The sequence below is a fragment of the Nerophis ophidion genome, linkage group LG21, assembly GCF_033978795.1.
Source record: "Nerophis ophidion isolate RoL-2023_Sa linkage group LG21, RoL_Noph_v1.0, whole genome shotgun sequence".
In the NCBI taxonomy this organism is placed as follows: domain Eukaryota; kingdom Metazoa; phylum Chordata; class Actinopteri; order Syngnathiformes; family Syngnathidae; genus Nerophis; species Nerophis ophidion.
The window spans coordinates 13,958,422-13,983,674 of record NC_084631.1 but is presented as its reverse complement, the minus strand read 5'-3'; the positions used below and the strand labels follow the sequence as shown (position 1 = coordinate 13,983,674).

Sequence of the window (25,253 nt, the reverse complement as noted above, 5' to 3'; positions counted from 1 at the left end):
TTGTCTCTCTGTCTTACCCCCACAATTTCCCCCTCTGTTTTCCTATGTTTTTGTCTTTCTATCCCCTCCTGCTCCGGCCCGGCTGCACCAAATTATAATATAAATACATTTAATAAAGTCAAATACAAATAGGGCAACAAGAGAAATATTCGACACTTCTCTTTTGTAAAGTAAATCTGAACAGCCGATATGGGCATCTACATCAACGATATGATTTGCCTGAAAAGCTGGACAGGACACACAAAAAAAATTAATAATTAAAAAAAAATAATAAAATAACCATGATATGAGATTTTCAAATCATAACATCCCTAGTCATACCAATGCTGATACTGTATTTTCCGGACCATAGGGCGCACCGAATTATAAGGCGCACTGCCGATGAATGGTCAATTTTCGATCTTTTTTCATATATATAAGGCACACCGGATTATAAGGCGCATTAAAGGAGTCATATTATTATGTTTTTTTTCTAAATATAAAACACTTTCTTGTGGTCTACATAACATGTAATGGTGGTTCTTTGGTCAAAATGTTGCATAGATTATGTTTTACAGATCATCTTCAATCCGCTTTCTGACAGTCCCTTGCGGATGTGTCGTTTTGTGGGTGGTCTTATTTACTTGGCTCACCTTTGACAGCGTCTTCTCCCCGTCATCTTTGTTGTGGTGGTGTAGCGTGCAAGGACGGGTGTGGAAGAAGTGTCAAAAGATGGAGCTAACTGTTTTAATCACATTCAGACTTTACTTAAAACCACACCGGAAATGTGTCCCGTGAAAAAAACGTCCGACCGGAACTCTAGTAACTAAAGTTCCTTGGGTGAATAATGTAAACTCACTACGCCGGTATGTTTTAGCGCTTTAATGGCAAGTTTACTGACAGATATAAGTAAGAACTTTACACTACTTTATATTATAAATGGCACAAAAAAATGTACTACTAAAACATTTTGAAAGATTTTTTGAGAGCCGTGTGTAATGTTCTATCTTTTACATGGAACATATAAAATTGTTGTGTTGTTTACTTGAGTCATACAGCAGTCTACACCTACCTCTTATGTGTGACGGCCATCTACTGGTCACACTAATCATTTCACCATGAACCAAATAAAATAGCTTCGAAATTATTCCGTGCATTAGGCCCACCGGGTTATAAGGCGCAATGTCGAGTTTTGTGAAAATGAGAGGATTTTAAGAGCACCTTATAGTCCAAAAAGATACGGTAATCACCATATACTGATACTAATCTTGGCATCGTTATTGACGATATTTGTATTGATTATCCCACCCCTATTTTCATTCAGAGCTTTAGCATAGCTGTTAGCGTAGCTCATTGTATCCACCTACAGTGGGTCGTGTTGCATCTTTAGCTATTTTCCGTCCTTCAGTGAAAATAATACTTGTAAGAAACCTGGTTTATTTGCCGCTGTGCAGGCGAGGATGAGTGATTCGCACTGTGGAGGGATGTTAGCCGCTTGCGAGGACTCTACATTTCTGTCCAATTTGCAGACACATCCAGAATGTGTCATCAACATCCATTAAAACGACAGTATTTAAAACCCTTTTTTGGTCCAAATTGATATATTTTATATGGTATATCATCTCTAATGGTCAACCCCACAAATTATAAAACCATCAATCCATCCACCTGTACATTTTCACTTACATCATTGTAGCAAGATCCTGCTTGTTCTTCTGGGAGCACAGGGAAGGAGCAGCACACTCGAGCAGGTTTACACTTTTTAATTACTGTTTATTCACACAAATGTCAGTTTTGGCTTTTCAGCCCGTACTTGCAATCCACAATGTTTGTTTTAGTTATTTGTTCACTTCGGCTTTTCAGCCGATCGTCCTCCGCTCCGCGTGTGTCCTCTGCTCCGCCTGTGTCCTCTCCTCCTCAAGGTTTCCCGCGCCGCTAATAAAGGAACAGGTGATTAGATAACTCGTTCCAGCTGAGCTCATCTACTCACCTGTCAGCTGCTTCATGGCCGATCGCTGCACACACCCCGCCCACAGGGAACGCGTGGACCACGCCCCTGCCACAATCATCCTTTATCCCTACTTTCAATCGTCCCTATATATCAATCAGAATTGGACGCAGGCACAAGTTAGCAGCAACAGAACCACTGTTGCAATACTGGTCAGGAGCAACATGCTGAGCCAGCATTAATAATTCATTGTAAACAACATTATGGTAAGTGGAACATGCAGTCTACAAAAATACTTAAAAAATACCAATATCTCCAATTAGAAGTGGGCTAACAATTCATGCGGCTGTAGGCAAACTCCTGGTGTAGTTTACATTAACTCAACATGATGGTTGTACCTCTCCACACACTTTAAAGGGGAACATTATCACCAGACCTATGTAAGCGTCAATATATACCTTGATGTTGCAGAAAGAAGACCATATGTTTTTTTAACCGATTTCCGAACTCTAAAGGGGTGAATTTGGCGATTTAAACGCCTTTCAATTGTTCGCTGTCGGAGCGATGACCTTTCACCCGTGACGTTACAATGGTAAGCAATCCACCATTTTCTCAAACACATTACACACACCAAGTCAAATCAGCTCTGTTATTTTCCGTTTTTTCGACTGTTTTCCGTACCTTGGAGACATCATGGCTCGTCGGTGTGTTGTCGGAGGGTGTAACAACACGAACAGAGACGGATTCAAGTTGTCTTACGTGGAGTGTGCATCGATTAGCATGACATGCTAATCGATGCTAACATGGCAGAAATGGCAAGAATGTGTGGATATCCTGCGACACTCAAAGCAGATGCATTTCCAACGATAAAGTCAACGACATCACAAAGGTGAGTTTTGTTGATGTTATTGACTTATGTGCTAATCGGACATATTCGGTCACGGCGTGACTGCCAGCTAATTGATGCTAACGTGCTATTTAGGCTAGCTGTATGTACATTTGTAGCTACATTTGCATCCAGCCTTTCCCGCCACCCACATTTAATGCCAAACAAACACTTACCAATCGACAGATTTAAGTTGCTCCAGTCGTCTGGTCAAAAGATGCAATCGTTGGTTAGAAGGCGATCGCCGAATAGCTTCAATAGCTATTCTTTCAATAGCTTCAGTTGTTTCTTCACTTTCGTTTTCGCTATCTGCCTCCACACTCCAACCACCCGTTTCAATACATGCGTAAGCCGCTGAAATCCGAGTCTGAATCCGAGCTAATGTCGCTATATCTTGCTGTTCTATCCGCTATGTTTGTTTGTATTGGCATCACTATGTGACATCACAGGAAAATGGACGGGTGGATTTACAGATAGCGAAAATCAGGTACTTTAAAGCCTTTTTTCGGGATATATGGGTAAAATTTTGAAAAAAACTTCGAAAAATAAAATAAGCCACTGGGAACTGATTTTTATTGGTTTCAACCCTTCTGAAATTGTGATAATGTTCCCCTTTAAAAATTTGGTTTTTTGCTGTTTGGTTGATACTCATGCGTGTTTAACTGGTGGTGATATTTTTTTACAATAAACTCATCAGCACTAATAATGCTGGCTCAGCTGTTAGCTCTTTTCATCAATCAATCAATTTTTATTTATATAGCCCTAAATCACATGAATGGCTTTATAAATAAACCCAATAATACATGTATTAATAACTTTTGCTGTTATTACTACAAACCCCGTTTCCATATGAGTTGGGAAATTGTGTTAGAGATAAATACAAACAGAATACAATGATTTGCAAATCTTTTTCAACCCATATTCAATTGAATGCACTACAAAGACAAGATATTTTTTGCAAATAATAATAATAGAATTTCATGGCTGCAACATGTGCCAAAGTAGTTGGGAAAGGGCATGTTCACCACTGTGTTACATCACTTTTTTTTTAACAACACTCAATAAATGTTTGGGAACTGAGGAAACTAATTGTTGAAACTTTGAAAGTGGAATTCTTTCCACTTCTTGTTTTATGTAGAGCTTCAGTCTTTCAACAGTCTGGGGTCTCCGCTGTCGTATTTTACGCCTCATAATGTACCGCACATCTTCCATGGGAGACTGGTCTTGACTGCAGGCGTGCTTGGAAAGTACCTGCACTCTTTTTTTAATGAAGCCACGATGTTGTAACATGTGCTGAATGTGGCTTGGCATTGTCTTGTTGAAATAAGCAGAGGCGTCCATGAAAAAGAAGGCGCTTAGATGACAGCATATGTTGTTCCAAAACTTGTATGTACTTTTCAGCATTAATGGTGCCTTCACAGATGTGTAAGTTACCCATGCGTTGGGCACTAATGCACCTCCATACTATCACTGATGCTGGCTTTTGAACTTTGCGTCGATAACAGTCTGGATGGTTCGCTTCCCCTTTGGTCCGGATGACACGATGTCGAATATTTCCAGAAACAATTTAAAATGTGGACACGTCTGACCACAGAACATTTTTCTATTTTGCATCAGTCCATCTTCGATAACATGAAAATAACAACCTTTAGTCACCTTTACACTCTGTTAATCCAATAGAGGAGTGCTGTCTGAGGCTGAGCCAATCAGTGGCCACGATACTGAAACACATTCTCTGATTGGTACTGGTCTGTTGTATTGATGTTTTTAAGTACATTTTTGCCATTTTTATGCTTGAAATTTCTCAATGTAGGGCAAACATTTAGTAGATATTATTTTTCCCCAAAGGCAATATTTGAAGCGCGATCTGGCTAGGAGCGACTCTCAAATCTGGTAAAAGTCTCTCCACAATTATTTTCTGGTTTCAGATAATCTCCCTTATTGCAGTTTAGGTGTACTTTTTTTTTCAAATATGTATTTACCATTAATAATTGTCAGTATTGGTACTAAAAGTCTGGTACTGATTAGGAATCAAATGGCCCATTCGTCGCGGTTTACCTGACACATAAAACGTGACCACTTGGGTGGGTGCACTATTCACTTTTTGGCACCATATAGCAGTACAGTGTTGAATATTTTAAAATGTGTTTTGTGGAAATTCCAACTTTGACCACAGTGTCAGTTGCTATGTAGAGTGGCGTTTTCCATCATTTTCCGCAGACAGCATTGCAAAATGATTCTCATGCAAGATTGGGCCATATGAATTTCTTCTGTATCATGATATGTAGTGGCCTCTATTGCAGGCAACTTATAGTATGCCGATGTGAAAATTGATGTTTTTTTATTTCTATTTTTCACAGCCACGCCCACCCATCACCACGGCCGCAGCTGCCTGAGACTACGCGTGTACGTCTGTTGCGCCAAAGGTGAGTCTCGTCACTTGGACCTGTTTTACTCCCGCAATGCTGGACCCATCTGGGCACTGTGAGACACACAGCTGCTGAGGTCCACACAGGGCGACACACACCAACACGCTTGGTTGGAAACACCTGCTGGGTTTGACCTGGTGGACATCCTACTGGGGTTGGGATCGCACACACACACACACGCACGCACACACACACGCACGCACACACACACACACACACACACACACACACACACACACACACACATTCTGACACACGCGGTCAAAAAGTCGTGTTATTAAAACCGAAACTACATGTGTGAACTAGACATAAGGGATAGCACAGAATTTGGGTTTATTGACATAGTTATCCTTCAATTGCGCATTTTTTTAGATGTATGTATAGCAGGAGTCACCAACCTTTTTGAAACCAAGAGCTACTTCTTGGGTACTGATTAATGCGAAGGGCTACCAGTTTGATACACACTTAAATAAATTGCCAGAAATAGCCAATTTGCTCAATTTACCTTTAATAATATATATATATATATATATATATATATATATATATATGTATATATATGTATATATATATATATATGTTTATATATACACACATACACAAATATATGTTTATATATATGTATGTTGTGTATATAAATATATATATGTATATATATATATATATATATATATATATATATATATATATATATGAATGGGTATTTCTGTCTGTCATTCCGTCGTACATTTTTTTTCCCTTTTACGGAAGGTTTTTTGTAGAGAATAAATGATGAAAAAAAGCACTTAATTGAACGGTTTAAAAGAGGAGAAAACACGAAAAAAATTAAAATTAACTTTCGAAACATAGTTTATCTTCAATCTCGACTCTTTAAAATTCAAAATTCAACCGAAAAAAATGAAGAGAAAAAGTAGCTAATTCGAATCTTTTTGAAAAAATTAAAACAAGAATTTATGTGAAGTGAATTATATTCATATAGCGCTTTTTCTCTAGTGACTCAAAGCGCTTTACATGGTGAAACCCAATATCTAATTTTTTTACATTTTAAACCAGTGTGGGTGGCACTGGGAGCAGGTGGGTAAAGTGTCTTGCCCAAGGACACAACGGCAGTGACTAGGATGGTGGAAGCTGGTATCGAACCTGCAACCCTCAAGTTGCTGGCACGGCCGCTTTACCAAACAAGCTATACTGCATTAGTAATTTTTCCTGATTAAGATTAATTTTTGAATTTTGATGACATGTTTTAAATAGGTTAAAATCCAATCTGCACTCTGTTAGAATATATAACAAATTGGACCAAGCTATATTTCTAACAAAGACAAATCATTATTTCTTGTAGATTTTCCAGAACAAAAAATTTAAAAGAAATTCAAAAGACTTTGAAATAAGATTTAAATTTGATTCTACAGATTTTCTAGATTTGCCAGAATATTTTTTTGAAGTTGAATCATTATAAGTTTGAAGAAATACTTCACAAATATTCTTTGTCGAAAAAACAGAGGCTAAAATGAAGAATTAAATTAAAATGTATTTATTGTTCTTTACAATAAAAAAAAAAATACTTGAACATTGATTTAAATTCTCAGGAAAGAAGAGGAAGGAATTTAAAAGGTAAAAAGGTATATGTGTTTAAAAATCCTAAAATCATTTTTAAGGTTGTATTTTTTCTCTAAAATTGTCTTTCTGAAAGTTATAAGAAGCAAAGTAAATAAGTAAATGAATTTATTTAAACAAGTGAAGACAAAGTCTTTAAAATATTTTTTGGATTTTCAAATTCTATTTGAGTTTTGTCTCTCTTAGAATTAAAAATGTCGAGCAAAGCGAGACCAGATTGCTAGTAAATAAATACAATTTAAAAAATTGAGGCAGCTCACTGGTAAGTGCTGCTATTTGACCTATTTTTAGAACAGGCCAGCGGGCTACTCATCTGGTCCTTATGGGCTACCTTGTGCCCGCGGGCACCGCATTGGTGACCCCTGATGTATATATATATCATATTTTATATTATCCAAAAAAGCTGCTTTGCTAATTTTCGTTATGTCTTGACCACAATAACAATTTCATACGTACGCAAATTTTTATTCTGTCAGTTAACGATATAAGAAAATTAAAAAGGTGCATTGTGTTAGTTGTTGCAGTAGATATCAGGTTAAAAATGCCATGCTTTTATTTTGAAGCCTACTTTGCACTAACAAGGTAATCACTGTCTGCATGTTTTAATGTTGTGTTTGAATTGAACGTGACACACCCAACACGAGTTGTTTTTATATATCTTTAAAATACACAGTTGTATTCACATATTAAAATGTAAAATGATAGACATATTCACTGCGATGAGGTGTCGACTTGTCCAGGGTGTACCCTGCCTACTGCCCAAATGCAGCTGAGATAGGCTCCAGCGACTCCCCGTGTCCCCCCAAAAAAGGGACAAGCGGTAAAAAATGGATGGATGGATGAACATGTTTAAAAATTTGAATACAAATCATATGGCTCTATGTTGCCAGAAGAATATTATATATATACGGACAAGAAAATAAGTATTAGAACACCCCGCTCTCCCACTTAGAAGTCATGGAGGGGTCTGAAATTTTCACGGTAGGTGCATGTCCACTAAATGAGAGATAACTTAAAAAGAACAAATCTAGAAATCACAATCTGATTTTTTAACAATGTATTCGTGTGATACAGCTGAAAATAAGTATATGAACACCTGTCTATCAGCTAGAATTCTGACCCTCAAAGACCTGTTAGTCCCCCTTTAAAAGTCCTCCTCCACCCCACTGTATTATCCTGAATCAGATGCACCTGTGTGAGGTCGTTAGCTGCATAAAGACACCTGTCCACCCCATACAATCAGTAAGACCCAAACATTCAGCATGGCTAAGAGCAAGAAGCTGTCCAAAGACACCAAAGATAAAATTGTACAACTCCACAAGGATGGAAAGGGCTACGGAGAAATTGCCAAGCAGCTTGGAGAAAAAAGTTCCACTGTTGGAGCAATATTTAGAAAATGGAAGAAGCTAAACATGACGGTCAATCTCAATCGGAGTGGAGCCCCATGCAAGATATCACCTCGTGGGGTCTCAATGATGCTAAGAAAGGTGAGGAATCAGCCCAGGACTACACAGCAGACCTTGGTCAATGACCTGAAAAGAGCTGGGACCACTGTTTCCATGGTGACTGTTGGTAATACACTAAGACGTCATGGTTTGAAATCATGCATGGCACAGAAGGTTCCCCTGCTTAAACCAGCACATGTTAAGGCCCGTCTTAAGTTTGCCAATGACCATTTGGATGAAGAGTCATGGGAGAATTTTTTTGTGGACAGATGGGACCAAATTTGACCTTTTTGGTCAGAATTCCACTATGCGTGTTTGGAGGAAGAGGAATGATGCGTAACATCCCAATAACACCATCCCTACTGTGAAGCATGGGGGTGTTTTTCTGCTCATGGGACAGGACGGCTGTACTGTATTAAGGAGAGGATGACTGCAGCCATGTATTGTGAGATGTTGGCCAAAAACCTCCTTCCCTCAGTCAGATCACTGAAGATGAGTTGTGGCTGGATCTTCCAACATGACAATGACCCAAAGCACACAGCCAGGAAAACCAAGAAGTGGCTTCGTAAGACCCATATCAAGGTTCCAGAGTGGCCTAATCAGTCTCCAGACCTAAATCCAATTTGAAAATCTTTTGAGGGAGCTGAAAGTCTGTGTTACTCAGCGACAGCTCAGAAACCTGACTGATCTAGAGAAGATCTGTATGGAGGAGTGGGCCAAAATCCTTCCTGCAATCTGTGCAAACCTGGTGAAGAACCACAGGAAACGTTTGACCTCTGTAATTGCAAACAAAGGCTACTCTACCAAATATTAATGTTGGTGTTCAAATACTTATTTTCAGCTTTATCACACGAATAAATTGTTAAAAAAAACATAGCTTGTGATATCTGGATTTTTCTTTTTAGGTTATCTCTCATACAATGGACATGCACCTACCGTAAACATTTTAGACCCCTCTAAGTGGGAAAACTTGCAAAATAGCAGGGTGTTCAAATACTTATTCACAAATTAAAATGTAAAATGATAGACATATTCACTGCGATGAGGTGGCGACTTGTCCAGGGTGTACCCTGCCTACTGCCCGAATGCAGCTGAGATAGGCTCCAGCGACCCCACGCGTCCTCCCAAACAAGAGACAAGCGGTAGGAAATGGATGGATAAACATATTTAAACATTTGAATACAAATCATATGGCTCTTATCTTGCCAGAACAATATATATATATATATATATGTATATATATATATATATATATATAGATATATATATATATATATAGATATATATAAACGAAGCGTGGCTTCGTAGTAAAAGAGTGCGGGTACTTTCGTGGCCCGCTTGCAGTCCAGACATGTCTCCCATCGAAAATGTGTGGTGCATTATGGAGCGTAAAATAATACAACAAGACCCCGGACTGTTGAACAACTTAAGCTGTACATCAAGCAAGAATGGTAAAGAATTCAACTTTCAAAGCTTCAACACACAGTTTCCTCAGTTCCCAAACGTTTATTGAGTGTTGTTAAAAGAAAATGTGATGTAACACAGTAGTGAACATGCCCTTTCCCAAATACTTTGGCACGTGTTGCAGCCATGAAATTCTAAGTTAATTATTATTTGCAAAAAAAGATAAAATTTATGAGTTTGAACATCAAATATCTTGTCTTTGTAGCATATTCAACTGAATATGGGTTGAAAAGGATTTGCAAATCATTGTATTCCGTTCATATTTGCATCTAATACAATTTCCCAACTCATATGGAAACAGGGTTTGTACAATATATACCCTTCTTCTCTTTCTTGCCATCTTTACACACCTCCTCAGTCTGTTCAGCATTTTTGTCTTTGAAGGTCCAGCATCATCTTCTATACAATATATATATATATATATATATATATATATATACATATAAATGTATGTTTCATACACTTTGATCCCTAGTCCACTACTCTTCGTCCTTCTTCCACTGCCTCTCTATCCATCCAACCTGCTCTTCTTTTGCCGCCATGACTTGATAGCCCGGCCGCTCCCGGCCATTTTCTTCACCCTCTCCGTCTTTTGCTCTGCTGCTCTCCCGCACGCGTCTGCTTAGCTCTGGAGTTAGGAGACATTAGAAGCCCTTTGGTCACAACCGATAGTTTAACACCCTCCATGTTTCCTCCCTCTCATTAGCCTCCGATGTGGATGATGAGGCAGAACCAACAGAGGCAGACTACACGTTTACACCAGGCCTAAACATTGACGACAACGGTGAGTCATGTCTTCTTTTTACACACCTGAGCCTTGGTATGTGTGGAAATGACCTCTGAATCCAGAAACGCGTTCATACAGCTGCCACGTCAGTTGTCAGTGTTGGCTTTAATTTGTATGTATTTTTTAAAGCATCATTTTACGTCATACACCAGCACTTGGTACCCCTGACCCAAGCAGGACCATATAAAAAATGCTCTTAAAATCATATAAATTCATATTTTTTCCACAATTTAAGTATAATTTTAATTTGGATTTTGAGTAGAGATGTCCGATAATATCGGACTGCCAATATTATCGGCCGATAAATGCTTTAAAATGTAATATTGGAAATTATCGGTATCGGTTTCAAAAAGTAAAATGTATGACTTTTTAAAACGCCGCTGTACGGATTGGTACAAGGACATAGGGAGAAGTACAGAGCGCCGCTAAACCTTGAAGGCAGTGCCTTCGCGTGCTGGCCCAATCACATAATATTTTTCACAAACACAAGTGAATGCAAGCATACTTGTTCAACAGCCATATAGGTCACACTGAGGGTGGCCTTATAAACAACTTTAACACTGTTACAAATATGCTCCACACTGTGAACCCACAACAAACAAGAATGACAAACACATTTCGGGAGAACATCTGCACCGTAACACTACATAGCAGATCAAATACCCAGAACCCCTTGCAGCACTAACTCTTCCGGGACTCTATACCCAACCCCGCCCCCCTCAACCTCTTTGTGCTCTCTCGGGGAGAGCATGTCCTAAATTCCAAGCTGCTGTTTTGAGACATGTTAAAAAAAATAATGCACTTTGTGACTTCAATAATAAATATGGCAGCGCCATGTTGGCATTTTCTTCCATAACTTAAGTTGCTTTATTTTGGAAACCTTGTTACATTGTTTAATGCATGGGTCTCAGACATGCGGCCCGCGAGACGTTATTTTGCGGCCCCCACCTTAATATGAAAGTTTAATGTTAGTGCGGCCTGTGAGTTTTGGATGAATTACGCTTGACGGCGTTGTGTTATTTGGGTCCAAAATGGTTCTTTCAACGTTCTGGTTTGCCTACCCCTGTGTTAGTGGAAAAGCGACAAATGAGTGAAAGCGACAGAGACGTTGCCATGGAGACGAAGGTTTTTTTACGTGCCTAACTGCAGTCACACCGCAACATCTATCCATCCATCCATCACTTTTCTACCGCTAATTCCCTTTTTGGGGTCGCGGGGGGCGCTGGCGCCTATCTCAGCTACAGTCGGGCGGAAGGCAGGGTACACCCTGGACAAGTCGCCACCTCATCGCAGGGCCGACACAGATAGACAGACAACATTCACACTCACATTCACACACTAGGGCCAATTTAGTGTTGCCAATCAACCTATCCCCAGGTGCATGTCTTTGGAAGTGGGAGGAAGCCGGAGTACCCGGAGGGAACCCACGCATTCACGGGGAGAACATGCAAACTCCACACAGAAAGATCCCGAGACTGGATTTGATCCCAGGACTGCAGGACCTTCGTATTGTGAGGCAGACGCACTAACCCCTCTTCCACCATGAAGCCCACCGCAAAATCTGTCCGCCAGTAATAAGAGTCCCCGATAACCTGGACCAATTCAAACCGTTATTTGTTGTTGTTATTGTTTATTATGCATTGCCTCACACGATGAACACTACATATACTATATAACGCCGGATAACACTCCAGGAGCCTTCACTTTTTTGCGCTTGCTATCCAGGTACTTTCCCGGCACTTTCCTGGCTATTACCCGCCGACCGCCGTGCTGCTGTAGGAAGGAAAAGCGGAACAACACACATTGCGGAAATAACATTATTCTCCGTGCGTCGGCTGAATACAAATATATTCCACAACCCCAAATATGTCTTTTTCAAAGTTTGCAGTTAAGAGAAAGGTTAGTAAGGAGCAAAGACAATTCCAGGAAAACTGGGAGATGCAATATTTCTTTGTTGAGCACAGGGGCACCCCGACGTATCTTATTTGCACAGAGAAAGTTGCGGTGCACAAGGTATACAATTTGAAAAGTCATTATACAACTAGACATGCTGAGGAGTATGCAAATTTTTTTTTTTTAAGAAATATTTTCTTGCGCCCCGTCCTCACCCAGACTCTGCATCCAGTGGCCCCCAGGTAAAGTGAGTTTGAGACCCCTGGTTTAATGAATCCAGCAGGGCATCACAACAAAATTAGGCATAATAATGTGTTAATTCCACAACTGTATATATCGGTATCGGTCGATATCTGAATCGGTAATTAAGAGTTGGACAATATCGGAATATATATTGGCAAAAAAGCCATTATCGGACATCTCTAGTTATATTATATTCATACATGCTCTTTTCTTCCTGGCTCTCAACGAAGGCGCAAGCTTCCTTTCCCTCTCCCTTATCTCTGCTTTCTTTTTCTTTGTCTTATCTTTTCTTAACTTTCTTGGAGCCTCTTTTTGCACTGCTCACTGGAATTAATCTAATGGCCTTTGAACAAAATGAACAATATTTTCTTAAGGAGAAGTTTGGGTTCAAAGGAACCTGCCTGCTCTGACGAAACGTTTGTTGCTGGACACGCGATGGATTCTTGGGAGAAGTGGAGGGTCGTGTGCCTGGCGATTCTTTCAGTCGAGGATGTTGACAGAACCGTCAAAAAATACTTATTTTTTCATGTTTTTCCAATTAAATTCAGTTTACAAAAAAATATATAATTTGAGGCACTGTGGCTTAGCCTAGCGTATAAAATAAAATAAATCACAAATTCATTTGCGTCTGCCCTATTGTTGCATTGTTTAATGGATCCAGTGGGGCATCACAACAAAATTAGGCATAATAATGTGTTAATTGCACGACTGTATATAGCGGTATCGGTTTATATCGGAATAGGTAATTAACAGTTGGACGATATTGGAATATCGGAGAAAAAAAGCCATTATTGGACATCTCTAGTTTTGAGGCATTATTTATTTAAGAAACCAAGAACTCGCCCTCGATCATTCTACAGTCATAACGTCATTGGGCAGGCTCGCTGTTTATATTGTGGGAAAGCGGACGTGAAAACGTCACTCAGGTCCGCATGGAGCTGGAGGGGGAGTGGCCTCCAGCGCCGCCTGAATTTCGGGTGATTTTCGGGAGAAAATTTGTCGCGGAAGGTTTTCGGGAGAGGCGCTGGATTTCGTGAGTCTCCCGGAAAATCCGCGAGGGTTGGCAAGTATCCCGCCCTGAGATCGGTAGGTCGAGAGTTCAAACCCTGGCCGGTTCATACCAAAGACTATAAAAATGGGACCCATTGCCTCCTTGCTTGGCACTCAGCATCAGGGGTTGGAATTGGGGGTTATGCATGTACAGTAGATGGCAGTATTGTCCTGTTTAAGAGTGTCACAACATTGCTGTTTACGGCAGACAAACTGCTTTACGGTAGACGAAAAAGTGACTCCTGTTGTTGTGTGTTGTTACCGCGCTGGGAGGACGTTAATGAAACTGCCTAACAATAAACCCACATAAGAAACCAAGGACTCGCCCTCGATCATTCTACATTTATAAAGTCATTGGGCAGGCTCGCTGTTTATATTGTGGGAAAGCGGACGTGAAAACGTCACTCAGGTCCGCATGGAGCTGGAGGAGGCGAGGCCTCCAGCTCCGCCTGAATTTCGGGAGATTTTCGGGGGGAAATTTGTCCTGTGAGGTTTTCGGGAGAGGCGCTGAATTTCGGGAGTCTCCCGGAAAATCTCGCAAGTATCCCGCCCCGAGATCGGTAGGTCATGAGTTCAAACCCTGGCCGGGTCATACCAAAGACTATAAAAATGGGACCCATTGCCTCCTTGCTTGGCACTCAACATCAGGGGTTGGAATTGGGGGTAAAAGCGCGGCCACCGCTCCTGCTCACTGCTCCCCTCAACTCCCAGAGGGTGAACTTGGGGATGGGTCAAATGCAGAGGATCATTTCACCACACCTACTGTGTGTGTGACTATCGTTGGGACTTTAACTTTAACTTTTATTATCAGCACTGTCTGTAACAAAATGTGTTCATACAGTAGCCTGCTCAGAGCCAGATTAAAGTTTCATGTAAAAATGATGTAATATTTGTTTGAATGCAATTTTTTACATTTGAACAATGCAGCAGATCAAAAAAGATGGGAAAGGCTCCGACTTTGGCTCAATTACGCAATGTATCATTACAACATAGGGGAGTACTTGATTAGGCCCCAGAACTGCACTGTCCATAATATATGAACATATTATGAATCATTAAATGAATTGGTGGAAAAGTACATTTTGTGTCCTTGCCTCAATCTTTTTTAAACATTGTTAGGTAGGTTGTGAGTTCAAACCCCGGCCGAGTGATACCAAAGACTATAAAAATGGGGCCCATTACCTCCCTGGTTGGCACTCAGCATCAAGGGTTGGAATTGGGGGTTAAATGCAGAGGGTAATTTCACCACACCTAGTGTGTGTGTGACTATCAGTGGTACTTTAACTTTACTTTAATTTGTTTTCCCAATTTAAAAGCTGATTGTTTTAATTGATTTCAGCCCAAAGGTTGTGGTATGTATTTTAAATATTTTGTATAGATGTTAAAAAAAATGTTTAATAACGGTGAATAATTTAACAAAAAATGCCAGAAGCAAAACAAACATTTGTAATAAGTGTCACCTAATTAAACAATATTACAGACATTTGTCAATATGAACAATTAAAGTTGCATATTGCTTGCCTACACAAAGTATCCAAGGAAAAAGTGTATTACAAAGTATTCATTAAGTACTACTTTTATGTAAACAATTCAACTTTAGTCCCCCTTGTCCCTTAAAAAAAGTTATGTGAAAATTATAATGTATCTTTTTTTATGTTCGTACTTCCAAAGTGTGTACTTTTAGCCATATTGGTTTTAGTATTTAAAAATTATTTTATTTGTTTTAAAGTATGGACCGAGAGCGGCAAAAATAAACCATGAATCATTTAATCCAAAACCAGTGACGTTGACACGCTGTGTCAACGTAAATAAAAACAGAATACAATGATTTGCAAATCCTTTTCAACTTATATTCAATTAAATACGAAACTACGCTGTTGTAACAAGTGCTAAATGTGGCTTGTTAAAACAGATGTACCGACAAACTGTAGTTACCGACAGTGGTTTTCGAAAGTGTTCCTGAGCCCATGTAGTGATATCCTTTACACACTGATGTCGCTTTTTGATGCAGTACCGCCTGAGGGATCGAAGGTCTGTAATATTATCGCTTACGTGCAATGATTCCTCCAGATTTTCTGAACCTTTTCAAGACATTACGGACTGTAGATGGTGAAATCCCTAAATTCCTTGCAATAGCTTGTTGAGAAATGTTGGTCTCAAACTGTTCAACAATTTGCTCATGCATTTGTTCACAAAGTGGTGACTCTGGCCCCATTCTTCTTTGTGAAAGACTGAGCATTTATTGGAAGCTTCTTTAATACCCAATCATGGCACCCACTTGTTCCCAATTAGCCTGTTCACCTGTGGGATGTTCCAAATAAGTTGGATGAGCATTGCCCAACTTTCTCAGTCTGTTTTGCCATGTGTGCCAGCTTTTTTGAAACATGTTGCAGGCATCAAATTCCAAATGAGCTAATATTTGCAAAATATATCTGAGTTTTCCAGTTCGAACGTGAAGTATCTTGTCTTTGCAGTCTGTTCAATTGAATATAGGTTGAAAATGATTCGGAAATCATTGTATTCTGTTTTTATTTACCATTTACACAACGTGCCAACTTCACTGGTTTTGGGTTTTGTACATCTAATGCCACTAAAGCGTTCTTTTCTATTCTATTCAGGGTATATGTAATAGCTAACAATTTGCAATGTTATATGAGTGTATTCTTCTAAAATTGCTCTATGAATGCAACAATAAACATATGTTTAATGTAGGATATCAGAACATCGTAACAGAACATCGTAGGATGTTCTGTTAAAATTAAGCCAATAATGATTAATAATTTGTTTGTGACTCCCCTTTATTTTGAAAAGTTTCTAAAAGTATCGAAATAATTTTTGGTACTGGTACCAAAATATTGGTTTGGGACAACCCTAATTGTAAGTGTAAAAATTGTATTGGGACGGAAAAAAACATGAATTCATATGACTTTTATTAGAAATCATATGAATTCATGTTTTTTCTTTTCAACTTTCACTGTTAAAATATTTCCATTTGGTTTTTAATGTTGATATATTTTAAAGCACTATTTTTCATGTTAAAAAAAAATCACACTAAGTATCCCGGGGACCCAAGCAGGTCCCTTCAGAAAAATTTCTATGAAAATCAAATGGATGGATGGATCTTGACGCATTATTGGTTTTGAGGAGCAATATTTTTGTACAAAAAACAAGGACTACTGTTACCCGGACAAAGTGTTAAAAAAAACATTTTTTAATTCCACTTTCAAAGCTTATTGTTTTAATTAGTTTTAGCCCAAATTAGAACAACGTTTGTAGTCATTGTTTGATTATTTTATATGTATTTTTGCCAGTTTTGTAATAATTGTGCACCCACTACTTTGACAAAAAAATATACAAAATGCAAATTATGAAACATGAGAAACTAGACCATTGTAAAAAGTGTCCTAATTGAAGAATATTGCAGTCTAAATCCCAACAAGTGCCAATATAAACCTGTATCATTTAATGTGAGTTGCATATTATTTACACGTGCAAAATTCTCCGAGTCAGAAGCGTACAAAAAAATATCCAGGACCAAAAAAAATTGTATTAAAAGACAGCATGATTCCATTCCAGAGGGTTAATAAATAATTTATGCATATCTGCCATTGTTCTCTGTTTGAGCAATTTCACTTGTTCAAACCTTTTCTAACATTCCACATTACAAATTATAAAAAGTGTGTCTTACATTTGCTGGTATCGTGTCGGCTCAATATCGGCATCTGCTAAAACTCAAAACTCCAAAATCGATATCGTATCAGAAGTGAAAATGTTTTGTTTTTACACTTTCAAAGTTTAAGTCTTTTAATTTTAGCACTACTTTTATATATAAAATCAGACTAAGTAACCCTAGGACTCAAGCAGGTCCCATCTGAAAAAATGCTGTAAAAGTAATTAAAACAAATTAAAATGTGATTTTAACTCCGGTATTGATGCATCCTTAGTTTTAAGACACACATTTTATACCAAAAACAAGGGACCTTCAAAGAGTGAAATGAAATGCATGCATTTTTTTTTCAACATTCAAAGCTTAGTCTTTAATTAGTTTAGCCCAGATCAGAACCACAAAGTTTTGAATATTTTTTTAAACATTTTGTAAATATTTTTGTCATAACAGTGCATCCCCAGTTTTAACAAAACACCAAGTGCAAATGATATAACACACACAGACTAGACATTCATAACAAGTGTCCTTCACTGAACATTATTGCAGTCTAAATTATGATATCTGTCATTAAAAACAAGTCTCAAATAATTATAGTAGTGCACATACACAAAGTCTGACGCGTATGAGAAAGTGTTTAGTTACAAATGTGTCCGCATCATTCGACTTAATACATTTTTGTGATCACGAGGTGTCACCAAAAAAAACACAATTATGCCTTCACTTAATTAAAAACAGCGTAAGTCCATTCCAGACGGTTAATAATAAATATTTTTAATACCTATTAATGTTCCCCGATGTAATGGCACTTGATCAAGCCTTTTCTAAGATTCCACACTACAAAATCTAAAAAAGCATGTATGAATATCATATTAGATAGATAGATAGTACTTTATTGATTCCTTCAGGAGAGTTCCTTCAGGAAAATTATAATTCCAGCAGCAGTGTACAGAGTTGAGATCAATTTAAAGAAAATTATATATAATTATATAATTATATATAATAAATTATATCAATATCAATACCGTTATTTTATCAGAAGTGAACAAGTTGTATTGTTAAACCCCAATTAAAATTAATAAAATATTAGTTTTTTTTTTCCCTGCACATTCAAAGCTTAAATATTTTCATTAGATTCATCCCCAGTCAGAATGAATGTTTTTGCATTCCTAACATATAGGAAATGTTGTTACATCAAATTGTTGTGACATTGGCCCAGCTAGTGGTTAAATAATAGTATCATGATAAAAATATCCAATGTGTCAACATGGCGTTGCAATTTTAAAGCTTAATCCAAACCATGGACCATGTCTATTTAATGCCATTACTGTTAACAAACACAGTTATTTACAATCAAAACAATAAATAAATGGTGTTTCTTTCTGACTCTTTAACCTAGATAATGATACATAATTAAATATGAGACATAGCTACACCTTCATATCGATGGAAAAACATTGTCATCAATCAACCAGAGCATGAGCAGCTGTTTGGTGGCAGAGGCAGAAAGGGGAAGGTGAGCCAACAGTGCCATCAAGTGGCCAAATGAGGCAAAAACTTGGCTTTGAAAGCCAAACACAGGAAATGACTTGTACCTCTCTATGAGCATAGATGTCATATTAAGCTTTAATAATAATAATAATACCTCTATGAGCATAGATGTCATATTAAGCTTTAATAATAATAATAATAATAATAATAATAATAATAATAATAATAATAATAACTGCCTGAAGCCTCTACAAAAGTATTATTATAAAAAAGTATTTACATCATTTGTATTAGTTGTTTGATACATTTTTTAGTGATAGATTTCATATTTGAATTATAAGATACACACGTTAGACATTTTTATACACACACACACACACACACACACACACACACACACACAAACTGTTGACATAGGCTATATTGCCAAAATTATTTAACCACCTGCTTTGACTCACATATGAACTTGAAGTACCATCCCATTCCTAACCCATTGGGTTCAATATGATCTGGCTCCACCTGTCGCAGCTATTACAGTTTCAACTCTTCTGGGAAGGCTGTCCACAAGGGTGCAGAGTGTGTTGATAGGAATTCTTCCAAAAGCGCATTGGTGAGGTCACGCTGATGTTGGTGGAGAAGTCCTGGCTCTCAGTCGCCGTTGTAATTAATCCCAAAGGTGTTCTATTGAGTTCAGGTCAGGACTCTGTGCAGGCCAGTCACGTTCATCCACACCAAATTCTGTCATCCATGTTTTTATGGACCTTGCTTTGTGCACTGATGCACAGTCATGTTGGAAGAGGAAGGCGCCCGCTCCAAACTATTCCCACAAGGTTGGGAGCATGGAAGTTTCCAAATTGTTTTGGTATCCTGGAGCATTCGAAGTTTATTTTACTGGAACTAAGGGGCCAAGCCCAACTCCTGGAAAACAACCCCACGCCATAATTCCACCCCTGCCAAATTTCGCACAATGCAGTCCGAAATGTTTTCCTGGCAACCTCCATACCTCTGTGGCTGAGCTGCTGTTGTTCCCAAACTCTTCCCTTTTCTTATAATAGAGCCGACAGTTGACTTTGGAATATTTAGGAGCGAGGAAATTTCACGACTGGATTTGTTGCACAGGTGGCATCCTATTACAGTTCCACGCTGAAAATCACTGAGCTCCTAAGAGTGGCCCATTCTTTCAGAAATGTGTGTAGAAACAGTCTCCCTGCTTAAGTGCTTGATTTTATACACCTGTGGCCGGGCCAAGTGATTTGGACATCTGATTCTGATCATTTAGATGGGTGGCCAAATACTTTTAGCAACATAATGTAGTTCCCTACTTTGATTTTAGGTTTTTGGATGATTTTAGATCAGGGGTCTCAAACTCAATTTACCTGGGGGCCACTGGATGCAGAGTCTGGGTGAGGCTGAGCCGCAAGAAAATATTTAATAAAAAAATATATATTTCATTGTCTTTTATATTTATTCTCAACTTACAATAAAATCAAAATATAAATGAACAAAATGAGAATTAAGTGATGTGAGGCAATGCAAATTAAACAATAAAATGAACAAACAACGGTTTGAATTGGTCCAGGTTATTGGGGTCTGGGGCAGCACGGTGGTGGAGGGGTTAGTGTGTCTGCCTCACAATACGAAGGTAATGAGTAGTCCTGGGTTCAATCCCGGGCTCGGGGTCTTTCTATGTGGAGTTTGCTTGTCCTCCCCGTGAATGCGTGGGTTCCCTCCCGGTACTCCAGCTTCCTCCCACTTCCAAAGACATGCACCTGGGGATAGGTTGATTGGCAACACAATTGGCCCTAGTGTGTGAATGTGAGTGTGACTCTTGTCCGTCTATCTGTGTTGGCCCTGCGATGAGGTCACGACTTGTCCAGGGTGTACCCGCCTTCCGCCCGATTGTAGCTGAGATAGGCACCAGCGCCCCCCGCGACCCCAAAGGAAATAAGCGGTAAAAAATGGATGGATGCATGGATATCGGGCACTGTTATTACTGACGGACAGGTGTCGCGGTGCGACTCCAGCCAGGCACGTAAGAAAACCCTCGTCTCCATGGCAACGTTTCTGTCGCTTTCACTCATTTGCCGGTTTTCCACCAACGCAGGGGTAGGCAACCCAGAACATTGAAAGAGCCATTTTAGACGCAAATAAATAAAAAAAATCGTCTCTGTCTGCAGGAGCCAACGGGAAGGCAGAGGGTGGGCTGTGGGGGGGCTCGCCCTGGAGTTTGGTTACGGTAGCACAATTAGCCCCAAATAGACTAACATCACGACTCCGATTCCCCCAGCGACTCTCTGTCGGAGTATCAGCGCTGGGGTCCAGTGCACCACGGTTTTGTATTGTCTCTCGGTCCTTCGGCGGAGTGCTTCGGAAGCTACCGGATCCCTCGCCTCCCTGGCGCCGGGGGAGGGATTAAGAGAGAGACACCCACACAGTGACAGAGCGCTCGAGAGAGCGAGAGCAAGTAGGCGTGCGAGCAAGGAGGGAAGGGATGGAGGAAGAGCGCGTGCGGGTCTAGTGGGAAAGCGGCAAAAAGGTTCCTCTGCTTGCATCACGCAGGTGACGTCAATGTTCCGCCCTCCAGAGCTACATACCACACCGTTATTGGTAGATTCCTTCAGCTCCGCACACAACGCTGTCAAGCGTCATTCATATAAAACTTGCGGGCCGCACTAACATTAAACTTTCATATTAAGGCGGGGGCCGCAGAATAACGTCTCAGGGGGCGCAATTAGCCCGTGGGCTACATGTCCGAGACCCTTGATTTAGATCCAATGTTAAATGTCAAAATGAAAAAAAGTAACTACTGATGTCACATTTATGAGGTTGTACTTAAAGGCTTACTGAAACCCACTACTACCCACCACGCAGTCTGATAGTTTATATATCAATGATGAAATATTAACATTGCAACACATGCCAATACGGCCTTTTTAGTTTAGTAAATTACAATTTTAAATTTCCCGGGAGTTCCGTCTTGAAAACGTCGTGTAATGATGACGTGTATGCAAGACGTCACGCGCTTTTAGGAAGTATGAGCGCTGCACACACAGCTAAAAGTCGTCTGCTTTAACTGCATAAGTACACAGTATTTTGGACATCTGTGTTGCTAAATCTTTTGCAATTTGTTCAATTAATATTGGAGAAGTCGCAGTAGAAAGATGGAGTTGGGAAGCTTTAACCTTTAGCCACACAAACACACGTTGATTCCTTGTTTAAAATTCCCGGAGGTGAAAATTTCCTATGGATCAGAGCGCGGTCAAGAGAACATGGATCCTACCGAATGTCAACCAGCAAGTTTCGGTGAGAAAATTGTGGTTAAAAAGTCGCTTCTTACCGGAGAAAAGCTGAGCTTGGGCCGTCCCTTCCGACTATCAGGTAATATTAAACTCACTAAAACACTAGCAACACAATAGAAAGATAAGGGATTTCCCAGAATTAACCTAGTAAATGTGTCTAAAAACATCGGAACCCAATGCATTTGCGTTTTGTTTTTTTAACTCTTTTTTTATTTTTCATTTTTTTCTTCTAGTCAGTTGCTATCAATATCCTCATCCTTTGATCCTCGCTCAAATTAATGGGGAAATTGTCGTTTTCTCGGTCCGAATATCACTTTTTTTTGGAGGCTCCTATTATAAACAATGTGAATATGTGAGGAGCCATCACACTTGCGACGTCATTGTCTGCGACTTCCGGTAGAGGCAGGGCTTTTCTCTTCACACCAACAGTTGCGAACTTTATCGTGGATGTTCTCTACTAAATCCTTTCAGCAAAAATATGGCAATATCGCGAAATGATCAAGTATGACACATAGAATGGACCTGCTATCCCCGTTTGAATAGGAAAATCTCATTTCTGTAGGCCTTTAAAGAAGGAATCCAACCAAGGTATGATAGACCGTTATTAAGGTAAGATACAAAGGTAAACACAAATGTAGGTAAACATGATTAATCCCACTTAACTAAAGGGTTAACAAATAGCAGTGCTTTTTACACTCTTAATTGCCTTTAATTGACTAATAAAAAACTATCAGGAATTGTTTGTTGTTACTACTATCAGTGTTATAGTTGTATATATGAAAAAACTAATTAAAACATTTTTTACATTTAGAGTTTTTTTTAAATATTTAAAACATTACCGGTAAACATGAGTAATCCCACTTTTTTACCCTAAAGGGTTAACAAATAGCAGTACTTTTTACACTGTTAAATGCCTTTAATTGACTAATAAAAAAAACATCAGGAATTGTTTGTTGTTACTACTATTAGTGTTATAGTTGTATAAATATATATTTAAAAAAAAATTGAACATTTTTACATTTAGACTTTTTTAAAATATTTAAAACATTACATTAGGTTGCAAATTACTGTAATATTTAAGTAGAGTAAATACAAAAAATAAAAAGATAAAAAAAGGTCTCAATTTGTTGTTGTGGCGCAGTTGGCAGTGTGGCCGTGCCAGCAACCTGAGGGTTCCTGGTTCAATGCCCAGCTTCTACCAACCTCGTCACATCCGTTGTGTCCTTGAGCAAGACAATTCACCCTTGCTCCGAATGGGTCCTGGTTAGTGCCTCGCATGGCAGCTCCCGCTATCAGTGTGTGAATGCGTGTGTGAATGGGTGAATGTGGAAATAGTGTCAAAGCGCTTTGAGTACCTTGGAGGTAGAAAAGCGCTATACAAGTATGACCCAGTTACCATTTTGTTTTGCCCTCAACTTAAGAAAAAAAAAATCGTTTTGCACGATTGTGTATTGACGTGTGAGTCGATGAAAGGGGCTGTTGTGTGTTTCCTGCACCATAATGGCGAGTACTTAGTCTGATGACACTTGTGGTGATATCATCGGTCTGATTCGAGTTGCTCAGCACTCGCCTGGATGTTGGCACCGATTCGAAGGGAGCGGCCCCTGGTAGAAAATTGATAAGTGACAATTAAATGTCTCCACACATCATGCGGTAGGTTGGTTTATAGCAACAGCGGCAGCAACAACAACAACAACACGGCAGCGGCTTGCAGCTCGTTACGCAACCAGACGAGCGGACGTCAAGCCTAATCCTGTTAAATGTTCACCCTTCCACGGTAAAATGTTGTTTTGTTAATATGTGTGTGCATGCGTGCGTGCTCCACTGTGCACACGTTTGCGTAATAGTACCGTAAATCAGTCTGTTGTCATATCTCATAAGAAAACTCATCACTGCTCAGACCAATGGCTGCAGGTCATTTGATATATATATTTTTTTACATCCCTTTCACGCCAACAGCATCATTGCAAGGCAGCCGAGACTTCTGGATCCTCGCGTCTATCTTTTTATTCTGTTATAGTTGTGTAACTGATATTTAAAAGTCAGTCTTTCCCATAATTTCATTATTTGTTGCGGTACTGTTACGTACGGAGGAAGGAGACCCAAACCAGGATCCGTTTTAACAGGTTTATTGAACCTTTTGTTGAGTGTATGGGATGCTTATGCTACTGTATGTGTTTGGTGTGTGTGGAGAGGCGGAGCCGGCGAACGAGCAGCGGGGCCGGACACGCTGTAGCCCGGCACAAGATGGCGGCGAGGAGGCGGACAATGCGGCCGAGCGGAGTGGCGGGGCGTGCCGGTACACAATTAACTTATCTCCTCACGATGTATAAAAGGGGAGAAAGAGGAGAGATCGGGGCGGAAGGAGGAGGAAAGGCTACAGCAGCAACCGAGGAGTGAAAGCAAAGAGCAGACGAGGACGACGGCGGCTAAAAATCGGACCGTGAGTGAGCAGTGGAGAGGAGCAGCTGAAAAGCGATCCAACCTGAAGACAAAGCTTTATTGCAAAATAAACAAGAGTCAAACCTGCTCAAAAGCAATGTCTTTCCTGGGCGGTGCATTGAACCCGCACAACGGCTTAAGACCGTCACATTTGGCACCCAACGCGGAAGGACCATCGGAGGCGAGGGAGGACGATCTCCTCTGGGCTTTCGTCGGCACGTTTACTGCGTTGGCGGCAGGCAGCCAGCAGCGGCTCGAGGAGTCCCGCCAACAATTGCGGCTCCTGCAGGTGCTAGCGGACCAGTAGCGGAGGAGACGAAGACTACGGGGGACAAGGGGGATGCACCTGCTAATGGCACAAACGGTACTGACCACAGTGATGACAAAGTTGATGCTGCAAGAAGGGAGACGGCAGTGCAGATGAGGCACCCCATGCTGAGGAGACAGATGCACAGCCGGTGAAGCGTGCAGCTGAAGAAGAAGAAGAAGAAAAAGAACATGATGATTATGAAGAAAAAGAACATGATGATGAAGAAAAAGAACATGATGATGATGATGAAGAAGAACATGGTGATGATGATGATGAAGAAGAACCTGATGATGATGAATTAGAACATGA

General features: G+C 39.7%; 1 protein-coding gene across 1 annotated transcript in view; it reads left to right on the top strand.

Moving 5' to 3' along the window:
- The window catches only part of efna3b (ephrin-A3b), a 274,701-nt gene that overhangs the window by 210,881 nt on the left and 38,567 nt on the right, over nucleotides 1-25,253 (top strand). Inside the window, exons 4-5 of the mRNA XM_061881978.1 lie at nucleotides 5,174-5,239; nucleotides 10,472-10,549. Coding sequence (XP_061737962.1) covers nucleotides 5,174-5,239; nucleotides 10,472-10,549 — 144 coding nt within the window. The remainder of the gene's footprint in view (nucleotides 1-5,173; nucleotides 5,240-10,471; nucleotides 10,550-25,253) is intronic.